Source organism: Nothobranchius furzeri, chromosome 13 (assembly GCF_043380555.1).
Source record: "Nothobranchius furzeri strain GRZ-AD chromosome 13, NfurGRZ-RIMD1, whole genome shotgun sequence".
Lineage (NCBI taxonomy): Eukaryota > Metazoa > Chordata > Actinopteri > Cyprinodontiformes > Nothobranchiidae > Nothobranchius > Nothobranchius furzeri.
In genome coordinates, this window is record NC_091753.1 from 55518316 (window position 1) to 55542015 (window position 23700).

A 23700-nucleotide genomic window follows, 5' to 3' on the forward strand; every position below is an offset into this window, starting at 1 on the left:
TGAACAGGTGTAGAATAAACAGGTGTAGAATAAACAGGTGTAGAATAAACAGGTGTAGAATAAACAGGTGTAGAATAAACAGGTGTAGAATAAACAGGTGTAGAATGAACAGGTGTAGAATAAACAGGTGTAGAATAAACAGGTGTAGAATGAACAGGTGTAGAATAAACAGGTGTAGAATAAACAGGTGTAGAATGAACAGGTGTAGAATAAACAGGGACGTACCCAAACATGTTGGAGATGGAGTCGAGCAGACCGCCAGGAGGCTGCTGGCCTGCTTTCCTGCTGAAAGACAGAAGAAAAGACGTAAGACAGCGATGAGACTGGACCAGCGGGGAGGACAGGTGGTTCTGCTGACTGTGTTGTCAGACTGGTGCTGTTTATGAGTGAACTTGCAGAGCACCCCACCTGCAGTCTAGTCTCACCTGAGAGTCCTGCCGATGGGCCGGTTGGGGGAGGTCTCTCCTGTTCCCTTCCCTCCATCCTCAGCTAGGACCTCGATGTCATCCTCCCTGAGGAGGACACACAGAGTCAAGATGCAGACACAGCTGTAGATTCTGCTTGTTGGAGACGGAAACACGGAGACGAGTCACTGACGGTTCGATGGGTAGTGGTTCTTTGGCAGCATCTGCAAGGTCCTTCTGCAGTTTGGCCTGTCTCCGCCTGGAACACGAACAGCTGTTACGTCACAGATCTACTCTGCAGAAGCCGAACACTCACCCCCAACCCTGACCTGCTGTCTTTCTCATTCTCTGCATTCAGTCGGTTGGCCTCCTGAGCCTTCTCAGCCATCCAGCGAGACACCAGTTCCTGGTTGTCCTCCGTGGTCTTACGCAGTTTCTCCTCCAGAGCTGAGAAGGTGATCTGGAGAGCATCATACTCATCTTTTAGCGTCTGATTGGCCTGCTCCAGTTCCTGCAGGAGAACAAAGAGATCTGTGATCTGTGGTCACATAACCCTGTCGGCCGACTGGACCATGACCGTTGGAGCTCTCAGGTTGAAAACTCGAGATCAGTTCCCTCCTCCTCCTCTGCCTGGCGCTCTGTGTTGATTGGTTGTGTTGGATGTCAATCACCATCACAGAGAGGCTGCAGGTTCTCACTGCAGCCTCTCTGTGATGTCACATCCTGAGTGTCAGCAGCTGCTGCGCCCATGGCTGCATCACTGGAGCATGATGGGATCAGAAAGCAAGCTGCTTGGAGCCAGAGGCAGCAGAGGATTGTGGGTGATCAGACCTTTTACTTCTCATCATCGACCTTCCTCAGGTGTTGGAACCCACATTTCCAGGTGAATCTGACATACCTGAAGGCTGGTCCTCAGCTCACGACAATCTCCTTCCAAGCGGTCGCTCTGCTGCTGATATTCTATTATCCTGAAAAGGGATTAAAGATCAGCTGCTGTGGGTGGTTCGCCTCTGATTAGGGGTGTGTGTGTGTGTGTGTGTGCGCGCGTCCACTTACCTCGCTTCGTTGCTCTGGATCTCTTTGTCCTTCAGTTGGATCTGGTTGTTAAGTTCGATGACACTCTGAGCCAACTGCACAAACACAACAGTTTAATGGTATCTGGAACCAGTCGCATGAATGGAAATGGAAAATTTTCCTGTGACGTCTAATAATTTGACCAAATAGAAACACAGTTACAGTAACGAGTTTCGGACCAAGCACAGAACCATTCGTGCAGGTACAGAAGGCTGCACCAACCCCATCAAATAAGCTGGAGCCAGTCTTAAAGACCATTCACTCATTCACTGCCAATGACGACTAAAGTCGTCATTTGCATTTTTTTTTTCTGTGTGGGCGTCGGACGAGCCCCCGCACCGTGAGAACAAACATCTCAGCTCTAAAGCCGATCATCCGCATACGTCACATGTCACGTGATCAGGAAGTAAACATCCATGTGTTAGGAAATCGTTTTGGGCCGCTGCTGTAAAAAAAAAGTGAGGCGCGAACCGGAAAAGCTTCCGTCGATCACAATTCAACAACGGATTATGAAAGAACGGATAACGCTCGAAACGCGCAGATTCTTCCTGATGTAAGAGGTGAGTCTCTGCTTTGTTTTGGTAGTTTTGGCGTCGAAATCATCCTAGCGCAACATTCTGTGACTCTTAAAAAAAAAAAGAAGTAAAAACAGTGAGATACGCTGGCAGCGAATGAGTTAAAAGGAGGCAGCCAGTGAAGAGCAGCCAGAACAGGTGTGATGTGATCAACCTTTCTTTCAGTGGTCAAAAACATATTTACAGTGAGTTGTAACCAAGTTAACATCACAACCTGTGGAACCAGTGGAACACTCCAAAAGTTTGAGACCGAACTTAGAGAGAGAGCGAGAGAGAGAGAGAGCGAGAGAGAGAGCGAGCGAGAGAGAGAGAGAGCGAGAGCGAGAGAGAGAGAGCGAGAGAGAGAGCGAGAGAGAGAGAGAGAGAGAGAGCGAGAGAGAGAGAGAGAGAGAGAGAGAGAGAGAGAGAAAGAAAGAAAGCTTTTCTACAGCACCTCTCAAAATAAAAATCACGAGACGCTTCACAAGAACAATTTAAAATATAAAAAAGATTTTTAAAATTATTAAAAATGTTTGAAATAAGCAAAAATAGACAATTGTGATTAAAAAAAATGCAAAGAATGAGAGAGTGAATAGGAAAGAGGGAAATCAGTGGATCCTGGGGAAGGTGGAATAGGTGGGGAGAGCAGAACAAGGGTAAGGTGATGATGAAGGTCCCACCAAAGCCTGAACAGGTGAGTCTTCAGCTGCTTTTTAAAGGAGACCACTGAGTCCACTGATCTCAGGCTCAGGAGGAGAGAGTTCCAGAGTCTGGGGGCCACAGCAGCAGATGATCTGTCACCTTTGACCTTTAGCCTAGAAGCGCTCAGCGGCGCGGCCTGTGTGACCACTTGTCTTCTCAAAATCTCTGGCACGACGCGTCCGCCTCCGGTGTGGCCAAGGCTTAACAATCTGGTAGGGGGTGACTTGCTCTTTAAGTCTGGATGAGACATTAATGATGTAACCAAGGCAGTGTTCAAAATGTTTGCTTACTCCCCCACTCAAAGGGACTCTTCCACGTGTTCCTAACTGAGCACTTCAGTCTCAGACTTCGCTGCATGCTTGCTTAGAAAGGTGATTGCTGTAAAGACACGGACACTAGTCAGAGGCTTGATGCAATCCGCAGGGTTCCTTATTTAGGAAACTTTTACGTCGTTGTCTTCCTCCGCTTATCCGGGTCGCAGGGGCAGCATCCCAACTAGGGAGCTCCAGACCGTCCTCTCCCCGGCCTTCTCCAACAGCTCCTCTGGCAGGACCCCAAGGCGTTCCCGGACCAAATTGGAGATGTAACCTCTCCAACGTGTCCTGGGTCGACCCGGGGGCCTCCTGCCGGCAGGACATGCCCAAAACACCTCCCCAGGGAGGCGTCCAGGAGGCATCCTGACCAGATGTCCGAACCACCTCAACTGGCTCCTTTCGATCCGGAGGAGCAGCGGTTCTACTCCGAGTCCCTCCCGAATGTCCGAGCTCCTCACCCTATCTCTAAGGCTGAGCCCGGCCACCCTACGGAGGAAACTCATTTCGGCCGCTTGTATCCGCGATCTCGTTCTTTCGGTCATTACCCAAAGCTCATGACCATAGGTGAGGATTGGGACGTAGATCGACCGGTAAATCGAGAGCCTGGCTTTCTGGCTCAGCTCCCTCTTCACCACGACAGATCGGCTCAGCGCCCGCATCACTGCAGACGCCGAACCAATCCACCTGTCGATCTCCCGATCCCTCCTACCCTCACTCGTGAACAAGACTCCGAGATACTTAAACTCCTCCACTTGAGGTAGGAACTCTCCCGACCCGGAGTTGGCAAGCCACCCTTTTCCGGTCGAGAACCATGGTCTCAGATTTGGAGGTGCTGATCCTCATCCCAGCCGCTTCACACTCGGACACGAACCTACCCAGCAAGAGCTGAAGGTCAGAGCTGGATGAAGCTAGGAGGACCACATCATCCGCAAAAAGCAGAGACGAGATTCTCCTGCCACCAAACTCGACACACTCCACACCACGGCTGCGCCTAGAAATTCTGTCCATAAAGGTAATGAACAGAACCGGTGACAAAGGGCAGCCCTGGCGGAGTCCAACCCTCACTGGGAACAGGTCCGACTTACTACCGGCTATGCGGACCAAACTCAAGCTCCTCTGGTAAAGAGACTGAATGGGCCTTAACAGAAAGCCACCCACCCCATACTCCTGGAGCGTCCCCCACAGGGTGCCCCTGGGGACACGGTCATAAGCCTTCTCCAAATCCACTAAACACATATGATTGCTTGGGCAAACTCCCATGCCCCCTCCATCACCCTTGCAAGAGTATAGAGCGGGTCCACAGTTCCACGGCCAGGACGAAAACCACATTGCTCCTCCTCAATCTGAAACTTTTACTGTTTACTAAATGTTTACTTTGCAAAGTGCCTTCAGGCGACTCTTGTCGTGCTTTAGCGCTACATAAATAAACCGAACTGCTTGTTGGAATAATTATTAAATGAAACTTCTTTTTCTGTGATTTTATTTATGTAAACAGTTAAATTAGAGGCAGCCGACTGTGCCTGTGGCCCAAATTCAACCATATGGGTGAGGTAGACAACCTCCAGAGACACAGAAGGACAGCTGTAGGACAGGCAGAGACACTGACCTCTCCTCGCTTCTTGTGTAGCTCCGTCAGCTCCTCCTGATGGCGAATCTTCATTTGAGCCAATTCCTGCTGCTGGAGCTCACCGCGAGATGGGTCTGAGGGACTGAGACATGAGAGGGGACAGGAAAGAGACAGAGTTAGAGGATGCCAACTCACCTGCTCCAGGTAAGCTTGTTACCTCTAAACCTAATGGGAACACCTGGATGTATGGTTTCACGATGGGACACCTTGTAGCATCTCAACTCGTCCCTAACTGACCTCTCACCTGGCCTCATGTCCTCTCTGAACTTCATATTTGTCCACCTGGTATCTCTCTGTGAGGACGTTCTGCAAGTCGGATTTCTCCAGGAGACGATTATCTGAAACACAAGTTACTGTAAACACCCCCCACACACACAGGTGTGTGTGGTGTGTGTGTGTGTGGGGGGGGGGGGGGGGGGGGTCTTGACTCACATTGGTGGACAATCTCTTCAAAGGTGTGTCTCTGAATTCGATCTCTGAGCTTAAGCTGTTCAGAGATGTGTCTCTTCCAAGTGCACTCCACCCTTCGCTCAGCCATCACAACCTGAAACGCACAGGTAACAGGTATCCGGAACAGGACCCTGTGGACCACCTTAACTGACCTTCCGTTGTCGAGGACTAAAGACGGAAAGCACGTGACTTAATGCTAACAAAGAATGAACATCTGAATACTTGCACACGATCACGTGATCAGTGAGATGAAGCTTACCTGTTCTGCTCGAAGCTCATCGAGCTGCACGGTAGACCGCGAACTGTTGGCTCAATGTTCTGCGGACAGAACCTGAACCAGATCCTACCGGGTCACCTCTAATACTATAACAGTCTAACTGAGCTATGAGCCAACCTTCATACTTCCGCAGCCGGTAAACTCCCGGTAAATCACGGTGACTCAACACGTTAGCATTAGCGTGTTAGCTGTAAAGCCTAGCATGTTCCACACCGAGCAATGACGTCACTCACGGCGTTCGTGCGCGGTCCGGTGGGTGGCAGGCCTTGTGCGGCTCTCCGGTCACCTCGCTCCGGTCTCTCAATGATCTGAATGTTTAACGGTACCGTTTGTCACCTGAACCGAAACCAGCTGCAGCTGTTGCGCCATTTTGGCTCTGGACAACACTTCCGGGCGGAAACACAGTTACGTCACTTTGGCTCTTTTCTGCTGTCATCTGGTCGTCATGGATGGATGGAAAAATATTTTAAAAAACACCCATTTTTGAATCAGAGATGTTTAACAGTTTATAAAAGATGAATTTCATACAATTATAATTTTACTAGTATGATTCTCAATATGCAAGAATTTAGCATAATCAGTCTGTTTCAGTCATGTCAGGAGAAAGAAATTTCTTGTACTCTAAACTTATAACTACAGTATCGTTTGTTTTCATCTATGTGAGTAAGGCTAAAGGCTACCAATGCTCCTGGTGACTTAGGAGCAAATAAAACTCTACCATTTCAATTACCATTACAACTCCTTATACGGGAAATGTTTTACTGAATGGCGTGGTGAACTGAACTGTATTGGAAGTGAATGAGTCAATTGTGGCATTTTATTTATTTTATTGAGTTGTTCAAACCATAACAAGCCAACAGCAAACCAATGCCAGAGACATACTGCTGTAATGTCGTCATCTCTCCCTACCGTAAAACACTCAAAAGCCCTAACACCAGATTTGACGATGTATTTATCGACTTATTCGCTTATGACCCTTCTTCGCTTGTCATCTAGAATCTTCTGGTGCTGATCTGTAACAGCCATGCAACTCACATAATGGCAGTGAGGAAAAAGTGATGTTTTGTTTATATATATATATATATATTCAATTCAATTCAAGTTAATTTATATAGTGCCAAATCATGACAAGAGGCATCTCAAGGCACTTCACATAATAAACATTCCAATTCACAGTTCATTAAGCCAATCAGAAATAATGTTTCCTATATAAGGAACCCAGCAAATTGCATCAAGTCACTGACGAGTGTCAGTGACTATACAGCAATCGTCATACTAAGCAAGCATGCAGCGACAGTGGAGAGGAAAACTCCCTTTTAACAGGAAGAAACCTCCTGAGAATCCTGGCTCAGTATAAGCAGTCATCCTCCACGACTCACTGGGGATCGAGAAGACAAAGCAGACACACACACACCTATATATATATATATATATATATATATATATATATATAAAGGACTGCATTACTTCAATTTGACCACAGGATGTCATTCTTACATATTGCACCTTCAAATATTACACTATTAGTTGACTTGTTAGGTAGTTATTTTTCCTAAAAAAAATGTTGGCATTTAAAAAATTTTGTTAGAAATTTACTTCCCAACAAGCAGTTCTATTTTGTTCAATTTTAAATTGATGAAAATTAATTGTCGTTATTAGGACAGTAATGAAACAGAAGTAGTCTAGCCTGTTTGTTGTTTTTGACCACACGACAACAGTTGATATGCTTACTGTAACATTTTCTCTGATAAAAGCCAACGTTTGACCTATTGATTTATCAAAATGTGATGAACACCTGAAACACACATTAGATATTTAACCCACCCTGACACAATCCCACTGATCATGAACTGATTGGAATTTCAAAGTAAAGGAGGAGCTCAGTCGTATTCATCTGTTCCCGATCAGATCATTGATCACAATAAAAACATCTTAGTCACTTTCAGAGGAAATAAAAGTTTATTTTCATATGTGATAAATAAAAACGAGTTGAAGAATTCAACAAACAATAAAATTGATTCATTCAAACTTCTGCCTTCAGGGATCAGGTGCATCATGGGAAAAAGCATTCACATAATTTATTGAACGTTACGTTTCACCTGACAGTCAAAGTTGATTGATCAATACACACATCTGATTGAATAATTAATCCCACACCTTGATCACACAGAATATTGACAACTGATCAAACAGCTTCCCGATTGAATCAAAGAACAAAAGCTAACTTTGCAAAACATAAAATCTACAATTCAACATCAGTAAAATCCATCTAAGGAAAGCTGATCATTAATAGGTTGATTCTGACCTTTGACCTGAAGCCGACTTAAATAGGCGATAGAAAAAATAATAATCAGCAGATTGAGCAACATTCAGATGCTGTGGAGAAAAACATTTAATGTTAGCAGAAACATGAGATTCACCCCAGAACTGCAGCCGCCTTTGATCTGACCTCCGATCACATTTGTAACCCTGAAGAATGTTTGAGACAAAATAGGAGGAAGGATCAGTTCCCTGATGGCCCAAGAGCCTCCTCAGGCCTTTAGTTCTGGTTTGGGACTTTCAGGGACAGTCATCGAGTCCAGAGAGGACAGCTCATCTGTGTCTGGTAGCAGCTCTTGCTTATCGCTGTGAGACAGACAAAGACAAGTTCGAGTAAGACACCAGGAAGGCATGTACCACTTGGAAGACTCATGGCCATGTGACTTGCAGTTTTCCCATAGACATCAGTACCTGACTGAGGATGGACGACGAGACAGCCGGTGGCGCCTCAGAGTGATGATGATGAGGGTCGCCAGCAGAAGAGTGCAGATGACAGCCAGAGTTACGAAGAGGAAGAAAGCTGCAGAAAACAAAAAGATGAAGATCTGAGTGGGAAAAGACTAAAAGAGAATATTGAGTGATGGGGTTAAGCCCCACCTGGAACACCCCCCATTCCCATTATAACACCAGAAACAGCCAACGTAGTTCCTCAGGGTTCAGTGCATGGTCTCATTCTCTTTACTCTACATTTGCTTCCATTGGATCAAATTATTACACAATATTTCTATTGATGTCCTGATGATATTTGGTTCTTTCATCTGCGAAGCCTGAAAAATCCAATGAGCCCGTCATAACGATAAAATGATAACCGACCTGCACCTTTCAGAGTCAGAGGACTCCAAAGCACTTCACACTACAGTGAATCATTCATCCATTCACACACCCTCAAAATGTGGTTTGTCAACCACCAAGAAACTGAATCATAACCTGAAGTGAACCAAAGCGCTAAGTCATGAAGGTAGGAGACAATCGAGATCTGACAAGCTCACCTGCAGTCCACTGGCTTCGTGTTGTGCCATGTCTGCCAGGTGAACCTGCAAGGCAAGACCAAGTGGGATGGACACACAGGTCGGATGGGGTTAAACCAACAACTGATTTCATGATTTACAAGATATTTGGGGTTCTGGGTAACTGGGACTATAATTAACATTTCATGGTACCATATGGAGGCATTTCTGTTGAGCAATGTCAAAGGGGAATCAATGCTGTCACACCAATGAACACCTGTTTGTTGGAAGCCACACCCCCTTTAAAATATTCCTTGTTTTGGGTTTGAGCCACAAGAAGCCCCGTGTTAAAACGAGACAGTGCTGGGAGATGGATGTTCTCATACGGAGTACGTTTACATGCAGCCAATATCTGGGTTGTGATCGGGTTAAGGTCGGTATTCGGGTTTCTGAGTTCATCAGAATAACCCGTTTACAAGCATAAATAGAAAGAGTTACCTCAAACTTGCATAACCCGATTTAAATGCGGACGTTGGGGTAGCGTCAGGACGTATGGACTACGTCCAGATGCAATATGCGTCATTTCCGGTTCTTCTTGTTCTGGTATCCGTGAAAACAACATGTTTCCCAGTTCGGAAGAGATAGCGACCGCATTTGTTTGCGCTTCAGTTTCTTCGTCACTCCAAAAGTGTGGTGCTGTGCCGCGACTCGCCATTTTGCTCCCAACTTGTGGTTTACTTCCGGTGCTCTGGTGCATACAAGACGTCTCGATACTCAAAAGACCAAGATTCCTTGCGAACAGAGCATGCGCAGAACACACGCTTTGATGGGGATGGCCCGATATGCATTTAAACGACCAAGCATTCGGGTTAGAAAGGGGTTACCCCAGGTGTAGTAACTGGGTTTTTAAAAACCCAGTTATGAGCATATCCGGGTTTTTGGCGGTGTTTACAAGGACCTGCGGAACCGGGTTATTGTGAATATTCGGGTTTTAAAAGGGTTACTGGCTGCATGTAAACGCACTGAACGTGTCTACTAGAAGAACCAATCCGATAGGTCGTCTAAGGATCGTCTCTGCATAAGAGAGATTTCTGGGCTGGACAGAGTCCGCAGTGTTCCAGAACCCCAACAGAGTCCCTGTTTTTGTCAGGAAACGATGAAAGTTTCTTTTAATTGGGCGTTTACCGTCTCCGCTGCAGCTCTTCATGCAGTCCTCCAAGGATTCAAAGTTGTTGTCGTTACCGCCACAGCCGCCGTACACAAAACTCTTACAGGAGGTGGAGTCTGGGTCGTAGTAGAATTTAGGGAAGGCAGCGCGACACGGTCCAGTCTCGGGTCTCAACATGCAGTGTTCTGAAACAGATCCAGCATTTACCCACAATGCATCGCGCAAACAGATAATCTGATACGGCGTCTGTAGCGCAACCCTCAGGACGTCTGACTGTCTCACCTCTGATGTCCCCGTGACTTTGGTCTTCATCTGGATGTTTCTTAGACGGCAGGACTGCGGCACCTGGAAGAGACACACACCTGTGACACACAGCAGGACCATCTGTCTCACTTGAACACAGAAAGACAGATGCTTTACCTGCACAGGTTGCCTTGCAGCTCTCCTCAGTCTCATAGTTGTTTTGGTTTCCTTTGCAACCTCCATAGAAGAACAGCTCACAGCTCCCCGTCTCCTTGTTGAAGAACCAACGCTTCATCGACGCTCTGCAGGGACCCACCTCGACCTTCGCCTCACAGAGCTCTGATTGGACGGTATCACACAGGTAAAGATTGTTAAAACCCACACAGTTCCGCTCACATGGTCCTGATCGTTTCAGGAGCCGGACTTCATGAAAAAACACTGAACAGGAAGTTTGAATCAGGGGAGAGGAAACATTTAAAAATGCAGAGCAGGATTCCAAGTACCAGGTCTAGGAAAAATTGTAGATCCCAGAGATTAAGAAAAAAAAAAAATCACCAAAACGTGTAAAAAGGAGGTGCTACCTACCGTAGTACAGGTCAGCTGGTGGCTCTGCAGGTACAAACAAACCACTGGTGAGTCTTATTGGCCATCATGACCTCAGCAAGACACCTCAGAGTAGAAGTGGGCATTGTAAACCGCGTACGGTAGAAATGGTGACTATACTGGCCACCCACGATGGCTAATGAAGCTATAAAGCTGCGCGTTCTTCAGCTGAAAACATGGCAGCGGCTACAAGTGTGGAGCAGCTGGACAGATGTTGGTTATATGGATCAGTTTAGGTTCAAAGGAGTGGGATGTTGACATCTGGGGGATGTTTTACAAACGTTCTCCAAAAGCACTAACCCTAACGCCCCCTAATCGGGGGCCTCCACAGTTTCATGTCCCAAACATCTACAAATGTCCACATTCTCCAAACACAACTAAAACCACAATCAAACAGCCCAGATTGGAAACAAGGCCATTTTAAAATGTAATTAAAGCTGCAAGCAGTGTTGTTCGGCCCTCGCAGCTCCACGCCGCTCCGGCCTGGCCGGCAGCCCGGTGCACCCGGTCACGTCCACAGAACATAAACGTCGACCACCCCGACACCAGAAACCACGAACGGTGTCCTCGTTCGCACCTCACCCTGACTCAAGGTCTCCTCTGAGCCCACCATCAAATTACAAATCTCACCACTAGGGGACACTTTATCTTTACCACACTGGTGGTGTGATGACACAGACCAAGTTTAATGCTATTCTGACCACGTTTTTTGAAGTTATTGAAGGTTAAAGTTATCTAGGGGGCGCTGCGACCAATTACAGAAAAATCCCATTGAGGTCAGCTTTGGTTGACAAAGGTGGTTTTCTGTTATTTTGGCATAAATCAGACATGTGCGCTATCTAGAGCCAGAGAGCCGAAAGGGGGTGGAGCTAAAGGGGTTTGAACCAACAACCACATCAATGTGTTTGGTGCAGTCATGTGATGTCACAAGCCAAGTATAATGCCATTCTGACCTTGTCTTTAGAAGTACAAAAAGTTTGAACCTATCTAGGGGTGCTGTGACCATTTACAACTAAATCCCATAGAGGTCATCTTTGGTCATCAAAGATGGTTTTCTGTTAATTTGGCATCAATCAAACGTTGCTTGGGTCATCTAGAGGCAAAATGCTTTAAGTGGGTGGAGTTAAAGTGATTTGAACGAGTGAGAACATACATGTGTTGACTGCAGTTGTGTGATGACTCCCACCATGTTTGATATAGTTTGGAGCTTTTTGTAAAAGTTAAAGGTTTTATTCTATCTAGGGGGCGCTGTCCCAAATTTAGGAACATATCCCATGGAGCAGTTTGCAGGTTCACAACAATCATTTGCATGCAGTTTGGTGTGAAGTGCATAATGAATGTGTTATTCAGGGCCTAATGTCTCTCAGGGGGTGGAGCTAAAGTGATATCAACCAATGACCATAGGATTGTGTTGGGTGCCTTTGTGTGATGACGCATAGCAAGTTTGGTGCAGTTGCGACCTCGTCTGTAGGAGTTATTACAGTTTTAAAGGTGTGTAGGGGGCCCTGTGGTTATATTATACAAAGTTCAACCATTTGTGTCTCATTGGCTAAAGGGCATGATTGTTGATTGCCATGTTCACTCTCGTGTAGATCGGAGGCGGTTTGTGGAAGTTCCAGTCAAACGTAAGGTCATGGCATTACCCCAGAATTCGCCATGGCATCAAAGCCCCTCCCTATCTGGAAAGCTATCAGAACTGAATGGTCATTACAGCATCATGAAGACAGTGCATGACCTTAGTGTCATGTTGACTAAATTAGAGGGGACAAATATGGGCGTTTCACCATAAAACAATTGACTTCCTGTTGTCAGGGGCCGGGGCTTAGGTGATGTCAGCTGTCCACATTGTAATTGTCTTGACATGTGGTCAGTGATCACATAGACAGTTTGATATAGATCTGATCATGTGCATGGGAGTTATTACGTCAATGAATTTAGTAGCGAAAGGTCAATGTTTGAGGCTTAGCCTCGCCCACACCTTTCAACTTTTGAAAAATCCAACAGTTGAAATTTTTCCCTTATGTCGTAAGAGTATAGAGCAGAAGTTTGAAGGCGATCATTGACAAGGGCGACGGAGCATCACTCTCCAAACGCCATGTGCGAAAACCACAAAATCGAGTACTTAGACCAAAATGGCCGACTTCCTGTGCATGATTAAGCATAGCTCCAAGAGAATTTTTGTAGGTCCTGAGACACTACATTAGTGTACCAATTTTTGTAATCCTCAGTCAAATCATGGCTTGGGGCTGAGAGTTTTAATGGTCCTAGGGGGCACCATTTCAGAAAATAGGCCACGCCCACCAACCTATACACTCATTTCTATTGGGGGTCAGACTAGGATCAGTCACTAGAAATTTCGTGGCGATATCATGATAACTGAGGAAATGAGAGGCAAACGTATTTCCATGGCAAATTTCGCCATGTTCCTAAAGCCCCGCCTTTTTTTGAAACCTGCCAGTACTGGAGACCAAGTGACCTCAACTTGTCTACTGCTATTTGCCAGAGATTGCTGGTGATTGGGTGAAAGGAGTCCTACAGGGAGCTGTGAAAAAAGTGGTGTGGAGACAGGTCAAAGTTTGAGGCTTAGCCACACCCACACCTTTCAACTTTTGAAAAATCCGATGGCTGAATTTTTTCCCTATGTCTTAAGAGTATAGAGCAGAAGTTTGAGGTGATCGGTGAAAAGGGCGACGGGGCATCATTCTCAAAACAACGTGTGTGAAATCCACTAAATCGAGCACTTGGACCAAAATGGCCGACCTCCTATGTGACTTTGCGCTTGGCTCCAAGAGATTTTTTTGTAGGTCCTGAGACACTACAGTAGTGTACCAAATTTCATAATCCTCAGTCAAAGCACAGCTTGGGGCTGACAGTTTTAATAGTCCTAGGGGCCGCCATTAAGAAAATAGGCCACGCCCACCAGATTTTCAAATCAGATTTTTTGGGGGGCCGGACTAGGATCACTCACCAGAAGTTTCTTGGCGATATCTTTAGAAATGAAAAAATTGGAGGCAAACGTATGGCCACGGCGATACGCCTGACTTCGCCGTGCCGCCACAGCACCGCCCTCCTTTGAAAACTCCCATAAAGTTCCCTGCTGAGCAATTTCCCACAACTTTTGAGATGATCGTGCGAAAAAAGATCAAAATATATCAGAAGCGGCCCCTAGAAACGGCCAAAACGGGGTCAAAATCACCACTTCAAACCAAAATGGCCGACTTCCTGTTTGATGTTGACCACGGTTGCAAGAGGCTTTTCTGTGCGGACTGTTGAGTACTACAAGTGTACGACAAACTAAGGATTATGGAGGGGGGTATTTTTCACATTCTAGGGGGCGCTGTGGAGCTAGTTTTATAGCAATATTTTTGGGACCTTTAAAATACAAAATTTTACACCACGCCTGACAAGTCTGCAAAAATTCCTGAGTTTTCGGGTATGTTAAGGCCTTCAAAAAGCCAATTTACTTGGCGGAAGAAAAATAAACAGAGCAGATACAATAGGCCTTCGCAGCGCTTTCGCTGCTCGGGCCTAAATAAATTGAGATACAATGATGTTTGAACTTATTTTAGAAGAGCATCTGGCCTTCTCTGGTGTCTGCTGGAAGAAAAAAAACCTTGAACAAATTTAGTCGAGGACCCCTGGAATAAATTAAACAAATGACTAAATTTCCTAAATGGAATTTGAACTCACAACCTCCATCCTGTCAGCACGTTCACACAGGGCAGCTCTTCTAAAACAAAGTTCAAGTATTATTTTATCTTAACGTATCAAATTCCAAAAATTGCTTTGTTTACAATCTAAACTGTTGTGATTGTAGCTGTAGCTGTGCTCGGGGAATGCAAACAATCACCGACACTTGGGACATGAAACTCCAATTGGGAGGCGCCAGGGCCCAAAGAAAAAAGGCCTAGGGCATAAAGGATTAATCGGACGATTGATCTGCACTGAAGCCAGAAACTGGACAAATTTGTTTTAAATAGCTTTCTATATTTAAGTTGAAAGATTTTTTTTTTTTTTGCTGCTTTGTTTGAAAAAATATCCGTAACACATTTTAATAATTACTTTAAAGTTTTCGTATTTTTAAAATAAGATCTGCAGCCGGCAACATCAAGAGTTCCCTCTAAAGCTTGGTTTATGCTAGACGCATTCACTTTCCGCTTGGTGATGCGGCTCGCGGATGGAACGCGCTTCACAACTCGCAGCGTTTATGGTTCATGCGGCTTGTCTCTGCGGTGAGCCACTATTCTCCCAAACTGTAGGGGGCAGCATGGAGCTCTACAGCATGCATCCAACACTACACCTTAGAAGTAAAAATTACTGTTTACTGCATTCCAGCATTTTTTAACCGCGTCCTCGTCTTTTCCGACTATTTCTCTCCAAGAATTATTAACATGTTGATCACTCTGCCTCCTGACATATGACCCACGTTAAACTCATGGACTGCTTGTATTAACTACAGCCTGTACATACTTAGTCATAGAATATTCATAACATACTTCATACCGTGTACATTACAACATACGTAATAGATCAATTTCTGTAATATACTTACACATCTATATTATTGCTAACATATATTGTAATACATCTATATCACGGCTAAAGCACTTTCTGGATGGATGCAAACTGCATTTCGTTGCCCTGTACATGTGCAATGACAATAAAGTTGAATTCTATTCTATTCTATCGCGGTGATCTCTGAGAGCTGAATCATACAAATGTCTGTATTTACGAACCTCTGCCATACTAGTTCTTGCCGGCCCGCCATGTTTTTCCGTGTCCGACCGTCCGCGTGGTTAGAAATTTTCCTAGGTGCGCGTTGCGTAAATTTTGGGCCATGCAGAGGCGCGGTGGAGGGGTGTGGTTGTTAAAATGACGCAATTTCGCCGCGCGGACCTTGCGGATGCGTCAAGCATAAACCAACCTTAAGGTCGTGTTAAGCCTGATTCATGCTTCTCCGTCTGCGTCAGTGCGGAGACACGCAACGTCCTTGCGTACCTGCCAAAGAGCTCTGCAAGGACGGACGGAGTTGAGCTCTCTTTTCTAAACATCCGACAGTCGAGACGGACAACGCAAGCTTGTGATTGGTCAGGACGCCGCTGTCGTCTACACCGCCGGCATTGCGCCCTCAAAAACATAAAGAGAGCAGAGGATAACTGGCGGCAGACACGGAGAAGCTTGAAGAATACCTCGCGAAAAAAACTAAAAATATGAACGTTTAATTCACCGTGACTGGAGGAGTGAAAAGATGCGCAGCAAGCGTTTTATTTGTGGGCGGAAATGACAGGAAACGTGGGTTTAGAGGTGGCGAGCGCACGAAGAGATGGAGGAGGATGAGAGACACATTTGTCCGTGTTAAAAAGTCTCTTATCTACAAAAAAACAATATAAACACACTATCTTGGTCCGATACATGACAGGATACCACAGAACAGCGCTACGCCCTCGGTTGTCCTGGCGGGGAATTGCTTTGCAACACTCTCCACGAGACGGAGAAGTCTGAGAGCAAAACGCTTCCGTCAATCCGTGAGTGTCTGTCCCTTGCAGAGCTGACGGAGAAGCATGAATCAGGCTTTAAGCTGTAGCTCGTAGCTGCAGCTCTACCGTCAGCAACAGGAAACCCTCCGGTCCAGGACAGGTGTGCTGATGGTGACTGATGAATGGGGAGTTACCTTTACTCTCTGGGGCAGCAAACTCAGCAGGAGCCATTCGAGGAGCTTTAGCGGCAGGCTGCTGAGGAGGAGGCGCAGGAGTCGAGTCTTCAGGTAGAACTGAACCTAAACACACACACACACACACACACACACACACACACACACACACTTAGTTTGTCTATTTTCACAGCATAGTTCCTTCTTTTAGTTCTTTTTAAAACACACAAAGGTTTTATTTACCTGCAACGAAACGTTGCAGGTAAATAAAACCTTTGTGTGTTTTAAAAGAACTAAAAGATGGAATTAGAATTTCAACACAGCAAGAACACACCAAAGCAGCTTCTGGTCCAGATCCTGACTGATGGAGGTGATTCCACATAATCCAATGTTCAGAGTTTGGCACTTCCTGGGTTTCGTTGGTCCGCCCGCCTCCTGAGGATCGAGTTCTCAGTGGGATTTTGGTTGATCCGAAGTTACGGCGAATCCCAATGAGATTCTGTTTGTGTGATGAACAACTGAAGGCAAGTCTCAGGTCAGAGAGTTCCTAGTTGAACTTTGACCCTTTGTTTACCTACAGATCTTTGCTAAAGAAACAGAGCAGTCTTTGTCTGGACCCATCCTTTCTGGTGTTGGTTCTGTATGGACCGCTCCCTGGCTGGTGATGTTTGGTTGGTTATGTAATCTAAACTGGGAGCAGCTGTGTTCACATGGATCCTCATCCAGTTTTGGATTGCACTGAACCTGATCCTACACCTCATTGTGCCTGCTGGGTTTATCTGTCAGATCTAAACCCTTTCAAGCCTCGGCTCTGGTTCTGTTTTGTCTAAGGTTCCTCCACCCTCAGGGGGAACAGCCCTCGTCAACCACCACCACCAGGTCAGCTGATCTGACCTACAAGACCACAGAAAGTTCATTCGGCACGTAAGCGGAGATCAAAGCTTTGATCCAACCTTGAAAGAAAGGAACAGTTTGCTTTAGGGATGTGAATCTCAGAGCAACTCACGATTTGATTCGATTCCGATTCTCGGGGTACCGATTCGATTCTGAATCGATTCTCAAGTTAAATCGATTCACAATCAGTATTAACAAAGAGCGTCAGCTCCAGGATTAACTACTTTGTTGTACAAGTTAGTTAAAGCTATGGGACGTTTTTATTTGACTTTAAACTAGTCGTGCTCCAAAAATGCTAATTTACAATGTAAAATAAAGCGATTCTAAAACTGTAAACAGAAACAATCTTTTGACCAAAAGGCAACATTTATTTTTGCTTACCTTGTAAAATATAACAAATCTGTAGTTACCTAACAGTAGCTTTGAAAGTAATACGGTCAAATACTTTAAGTATGTGTAGAAACAAGTTACATGAGTAATCATGAGTACTCATTTATCAACTTAGAAAATAAATGAGAATATCTCAAATTTCTGAGAATGGAAAAAATGACATTCAAGTGCCCTCTTATCAGCAGATTCAAACATAAATCATCTCAATTTATGGGACCACAAAAGTAATCGGAGTACCGACTCTCCTAACAAAGATCAAAAAAGTGCATCTCAAACCTGTAACACGCCAAATATTTGAGTTCTTGGAATTGATTCTGAATCTTTATTAATAAGAATCCCGATTCAGACTTGAATCGATTTTTTCAGCACCTCTAGTTTGCTCTGTTCTGGGTCAGCATGAACCACACTCAGCTGCATGAACATCTCTGGAAAGTGGAATCTTGTTTATGTGTCGGCTAATGCTAATTAGCTGTAGAGGTTAATCCAGATGCTAGTCGGGTGAATAATGAATGACTACGTTTACATGCAGCCAATATCCGGGTTATGATCGGGTTAAGGTCGGTATTCGGGTTTCTGAGTTGATCAGAATAACTCGTTTACAAGCATAAATAGAAAGAGTTACCTCTAACTTGCATAACCCGATTTAAATGCAGACGTTGGGGTAGCGTCAGGACGTATGGACTACGTCCAGACGCAATATGCGTCATTTCCGGTTCTTCTTGTTCCGGTATCCGTGAAAACAACATGTTTCCCAGTTCGGAAGAGATAGCGACCGCGTTTGTTTGCGCTTTAGTTTCCTCGTCACTCCAAAAGTGTGGTGCTGTGCCGCGACTCGCCATGTTGCTCCCAACTTGTTGTTAACTTCCGGTGTTCTGGTGCATACAAGACGTCTCGCTACTCAAAAGACCAAGATTCCTTGCGAACAGAGCATGCGCAGAACACACGCTTTGATGGGGATATCCCGATATGCGTTTACACGACCAAACATTCGGGTTAGAAAAGGGTTACCCCAGGTGTAGGAACCGGGTTTTTAAAACCCGGTTATGAGCATATCCGGGTTTTTGGCAGTGTTTACAAGGACCTGCGGAACCGGGTTATTGTGAATATTCGGGTTTTAAAAGGGTTACTGGCTGCATGTAAACGCACTGATTGATGTCAGAGTTTCAGAACCTCTGTTATGCGGCTGATCGGACTCATGCCCCTTTTCCCCACCGCGTGACTCCGAGCCGTTTGATTCCGTTTTCTCCTCCAAGGGGGGTGGAGTAACTAGAGTCATGTCTCAGTTTGCCTTGGAAAAGCAACCCATGCTGAGCTGAGCCAAGTTAAGCAGAACTTGTTCAGTAAGGAAAAGGGACATTACACTAACACAGTTTTGAGTATGTGTGGACATGTGTTTTTTTTATTAGAAAACCAACACGGAGCACAATTAAAGAGGAGAACGGAGAGATGAGTGAGCTTTTCAATGACCTGTAACTCCTCTGCAGGTCGCCTCACATTCCTGCCGAGAATCAAAGTTGTTGCCGTTGGCGTCACAGCCGCCGTAGATGAAGCCGCTGCAGTTCTGACTCGTCACATTGTAGAAGAACTTGGGGAAAGCTGCTCGGCATGGTCCCACCTTCATCGGCAAACGACAGAAAACTGAAACAAAACAACAGAGGCCAAATCAGACCGATCTAGAGTCGAGTTCAGTAGCCGTTTGATGAAATCTGAAGCAGAACTCACAATAAAGACAGAAACATGAAACTCTACTTTTCAATCAGAACTGAAACCTTCAGCCTAAATATGGGAGTGGCCTCGAGTCCAGCAACACACACACACACACACACACACACACACACACACACACACACACACACACACACACGAGAACAATGTAATCTGGTTTGAATAAACAGAAACAAAGGTCAGCGTTTGTGTCTCTAGTCAGACTCCGCCCCCTCAGGTATGAAGACTGAACTTATAGAAACAAGAGAGACCAGTTGGACCGGAACCGCTCTGACACCTGAGCTCGTTTCCTCCACCTGCTGCAGTGACTCAACAGGTGAAGGAGTGGAAAACATTACAGGAAAATCAGGATTCCTCTTCACCGGAAATTGTCCGAGGTCTCGATACTTTTATCAGTTTGATCATCAGCTGTTTCTCCTCCTCACTTCCGGTCAACAAGAGGACCAATTAATGATCAGCTGATCAGTAAAGGGTTAGTAAAGATGTTTGTTTTTTTGACAATTACTGGACGGAGAGGTCGATCCACGCCCTGTCACCCTAAAACCGAACTTGAACTGTTCAATAACCGGAAACGCTCCATCACCGGTCAGACAGACCGCAGTACCACGTGATCAATCATCACTAATTAGTGATTCCTTACCGTTGATTGAGTCGTTGCTCCGCGGTGTCCCCGGGGACTCCTGAAGCGGGACGACAGACAGCTTTCGTTCCCCTTTCGGTGACTCTCCTCCGGCTTCCGGCAGCGTTCTCCGGAACACCCAGCCGTGGGAGCTGGGCTGAAGCGCGCACACGTCGAGCCCATTGCTCACACAGCTCACCAACGTGCACAGCGGGGTCCTGTCCGCCGGGAATTCCACCTGAGCCAGGTCACACTCCGGATGGGCGCAGCACGCCGCCTTGCAGCCTTCCGGATCCAAGACTTCGATGTCCGGGCCCAGGATCCGCGCGCCCTCGGTCAGGGAGGACACGTTCAGACGCTGATTCGGTCCGGTGGACTGGTTCCATTCGCAGCTGAGAACAGATCCGAACTGGACCAAAAAACTCAACAAAAACACCTTCAGCAACATCCTGCGAAGATGAATGAAATGAAGAGAAACGAGAGAATCTGGCCCGCCGACACTTGACTTCCGCCTATGAGCGCGTTTGTGTCGCACTTAAGTTTACCTGAGTGACAACAGGTGAAGTCACTGTGGCCCCGCCCCCAGCAAGTAGCAAAACACGGAAGAAGGCTACTTCAAAAATCGATTAACCATTAATAACCCGAGCATTGCGGGTAATTAGCAGCTTCTTGTGGGTGAGATTGGATTTGTTTTCTGTTTCTGTTTTACAAAAAAATTTAGTTCCTCAATTTAGTGTGTTATGGAATCTTGACTGAGCTTCACCAGTAAATCCAACTCATTTATCAGGAGACTTCTTGTGAGAGTTTTTATTAAATATGATAAGATATTGAAAATAAAGTTAACCACATGAAATAAAATAAATTTGATAAACATTTTGTCAAAAGTCAAACAAAATTTTATTTTTACAAACATAATTAAAAGATTCCTGAGTGAGCTTGATTCTAGTCCGGCAGGAGGGTTTGTTCTAGTTTGGCGGACTTGGTCTGAGTGAACGTTCACCCTCCCATTTCTCTTCTGAGGGTGGGCCAAACCAGACCCATCTACAGCTTTTGGGCCAAACCGGGCAAGAGGATGGCTCCATCCTTGGGGTAGTAATACTGACCCCTGGTGGTGGCCGGCAGATTCACAGTACACAATCACACGTGATGAAAGAGATGCCCTACCTTCTTCAATCAGAATCAACTGATTTGTTGCTCTAACCACACATATAACATTTAACAAACACAGCCCCCCCCCCAAAAAAAAAGAAAATAAACAATATTTGTAAAGATTAATATTATGTATTAATAATATCATACACATTACCAGCTAGCTAAAAACCTTTCCCGTCTTTAAAGGAGGTAAACCCAGAAAAATCAGTCTGACATTTTACAAGGTAACGAGGCTGATTAAAGTGCTTTAAATTAGAACGTTGAATTTATTTGGGAGTTTCTCAGCTGGTTTCTCATGAAGATCCAGGCAGGTTGTCTCAAACGGAAACTGGTCTCACCTGAAACACAAAACAGGTGATGTTCATCCCGGACATCGAACATCCTGTAGGTTCAGAAAACATCACAACTGGACAGGTGCGACAGGACAGCAAAGTCTCTATCAACCTTCCGGAGGCGGGTGGTGTCTAAGGGTAGTGGGCCTCGTGGTTCTCACTATTCGATCTGAACACTTCTCTTTGGAATAAGGAGATGTTACTGTTGGGTTAAAGTTTCTTTGCTTCTCATGTTCAGATTCTGACACCCACACACACACTACCCACCCCCAGGTACAGGAGAGTCCTAACCTTGTTGTGGCAAAAGCCCTGACCCAGGATCAGCCCCAGCAGGGAGTTCAAAACACTAAAGCCACAGATGACGGCCTGAAGAGCGCTAGTGGCCCCCATCACACCAAACAGGACCAGGTTCCACTGAACCACGGAGCAAGGCTCCACACAGACCCCTGACCACAGACTTTGGTTGTACAGGTACCCAGAGTGTCTGAAAACACGGAGACAACATTAGCAGCCAGTGTAAACATCTGGATCTCTTCTTCATGTTTCTGTCTCACCTGTCAGGTTGGGGCTGCAGAGGGACCCCCCAGGTAAGACCAGAGGATGAATTGTAGAGACAGAGAGGACCCTGAGACAGACCAGTAGCACTGACCAAAGAGCAGGTGCAGGAGGCCAGAAGCCCCAGGAGGGAGTAAAGCACCTGGCAAAACATCTGAAGCAAAAAGATAAAACACCTGTGAGAAATGCCACATCTGGAAGCTGTCACACTTTTTTTTTTTTTTTTTTACCAGCTTACTGGTTGAGAAATCCCAGGAAAGTCAGAAGCTCACCTGACTCCTGAAAGCACAGCAGCCTCGGGTTCTGCTGCTCTGGACAAACGATCGAGCTCCGAGTAGAACCTGGAAACAAACATCTGCGTCATCCAGCACAGCTGGGATCTGTGACGGTGGCACAAGGACTCGACTCATACAACACACGCACATCATCATACCAAGAAACCAGAACCCCACAGACCCGTGGCCCAGGTGGCCTCTCTGGTCACGTGACCCTCCAACAGGAAGTGGATCTTCCAGTCGGGAAGCAGCAGCAGAACGTTGGACAACATGCAGATGATCGCCATGGGAACCAGGGACACACCAATGCATTGCAGACACCTTGACACGCACATCTGTGTGGGATAATGTGTGATTTTATCTGAATCTAGAATTACTGATCAGTGTTACGTCAGTCAGTTCAGACTTAGATAAATCTGCTAGTTACGGTTAGCTTAGGTTATCCTGGCTCATCCCTTTAGTTATGTTTTCTTAGTTATGTTATATTTCTTCCGGCTCTTGGAAAGTACAGATGCTTTTTTCTCCTCTCCCTCCCTCCTCTTCCCAAGGCTCTTTGTCCTGTCTTGTGTGCATGGCGCTTTCTGCATTTTTTCTGGAAACTGGAAATGATTAAACATGGATCTGGTCAGTTGGTCTCTCAACGCGATTGACAACATTTTTTCAACGATGAAAACGGGAGAAGGGGCTCCCGAATGCCCCTCCAGGACAGAGCCAGCTGGACATATCATGGACTCCTGGAAACAGCGGAACCTGATCTGCCTCTCCCAACTGTCTGTAGAGGATTCTGAAGATGTTTGGATATTCGTCGTTTTGGTGTCGAGATTCCTGCTGTTTGGCCTGAGCGGTTACCTGGCTTACCGGAAAATTTACGAGCTTTCGAGGAATATTGGCTCAATCCCGGAGCTCAGGGATGGATTACACCACGCTGTAAACTCACAAACTCATATAATTGTCGAGATGAGTCGTAAGCTTGGAACTTTGGCTGAGATTCAGGCTCTGGCACAGAAGGTGGATTCCATCAAGGAGCGAGTTGACGGATCAGCACGGATTGGGATTGATTAATTACGCCATTATTGGATCTAGAGGGGTTGAAGACCAACAGAACTCTAAGGCAGAGAGGAAATTATCTCTGTCCCCAAACAATCTTTATCTGAATCTGGTGCCCTTGAAGCCTGTGAGGCTGAAGTGTAAACTCCCCCCTCAGAAGAAATGTGGAATGCTGCTGTTGCTATGGAAACTCTTTCACCCTATCCCAGCCTGGGCGGGACTGTGACCGTTGAAGGCCGTGGAACCGTATCTAGGAGTCACTGTGCTCTCAAACCCATTATCTCCCTCCCCTGTCCAAATGGAGGTGATGAGCGCTGCCCCATGTGGCTGCAGGCACTGAAGTGAGGAGAGTCCCAACCCTACCTCCCCACCTAGTGGA

The 23700-nt window shown here is 45.9% G+C and overlaps 3 protein-coding genes and 1 non-coding gene across 9 annotated transcripts in view; all 4 read right to left on the minus strand.

Moving 5' to 3' along the window:
* Positions 1 to 5815, minus strand: part of atg16l1 (ATG16 autophagy related 16-like 1 (S. cerevisiae)) — a 28245-nt gene extending 22430 nt beyond the window's left edge. For 2 of the 6 annotated variants that reach the window (XM_054742425.2, XM_054742424.2), the window contains exons 1-10: positions 5385 to 5815; positions 5108 to 5293; positions 4920 to 5013; positions 4655 to 4757; positions 1461 to 1534; positions 1303 to 1372; positions 734 to 915; positions 598 to 663; positions 426 to 512; positions 226 to 282 (exon numbers count right to left, since the gene is read on the minus strand). In XM_054742425.2, coding sequence (XP_054598400.1) covers positions 226 to 282; positions 426 to 512; positions 598 to 663; positions 734 to 915; positions 1303 to 1372; positions 1461 to 1534; positions 4655 to 4757; positions 4920 to 5013; positions 5108 to 5213 — 839 coding nt within the window. In that variant the 5' untranslated portion in view covers positions 5214 to 5293; positions 5385 to 5815. Of the gene's footprint in view, positions 1 to 225; positions 286 to 425; positions 513 to 597; positions 664 to 733; positions 916 to 1302; positions 1373 to 1460; positions 1535 to 4654; positions 4758 to 4919; positions 5014 to 5107; positions 5294 to 5384 lie in introns of all 6 variants that reach the window. The other 4 variants (XM_054742423.2, XM_054742420.2, XM_054742422.2 and 1 more) reach the window with 3 other exon arrangements.
* LOC129163998 (small Cajal body-specific RNA 6) lies at positions 989 to 1257 on the minus strand. The gene has a single exon (XR_008563799.1). It is a non-coding gene; the product is annotated as a small Cajal body-specific RNA 6 (non-coding RNA).
* Positions 5816 to 7342: 1527 nt separating the features above from the next.
* On the minus strand, positions 7343 to 20516 carry spint2 (serine peptidase inhibitor, Kunitz type, 2). The gene is made up of 10 exons (XM_015950907.2): positions 19982 to 20516; positions 19084 to 19254; positions 16354 to 16458; positions 10665 to 10688; positions 10257 to 10418; positions 10119 to 10181; positions 9854 to 10021; positions 8711 to 8755; positions 8133 to 8241; positions 7343 to 8027 (listed from the first exon to the last, which is right to left on the minus strand). The coding sequence occupies exons 1-10, from the start codon at positions 20406 to 20408 to the stop codon at positions 7934 to 7936; spliced, it is 1368 nt and encodes a 455-aa protein (XP_015806393.1). The 5' UTR covers positions 20409 to 20516; the 3' UTR covers positions 7343 to 7933.
* A 485-nt stretch (positions 20517 to 21001) lies between these two features.
* Positions 21002 to 22647, minus strand: LOC107379937 (transmembrane 4 L6 family member 5). The gene is made up of 7 exons (XM_070543272.1): positions 22433 to 22647; positions 22272 to 22340; positions 21999 to 22153; positions 21708 to 21928; positions 21557 to 21625; positions 21372 to 21450; positions 21002 to 21065 (listed from the first exon to the last, which is right to left on the minus strand). The coding sequence occupies exons 1-7, from the start codon at positions 22607 to 22609 to the stop codon at positions 21002 to 21004; spliced, it is 834 nt and encodes a 277-aa protein (XP_070399373.1). The 5' UTR covers positions 22610 to 22647.
* Between the last annotated feature and the right edge of the window lie 1053 nt (positions 22648 to 23700).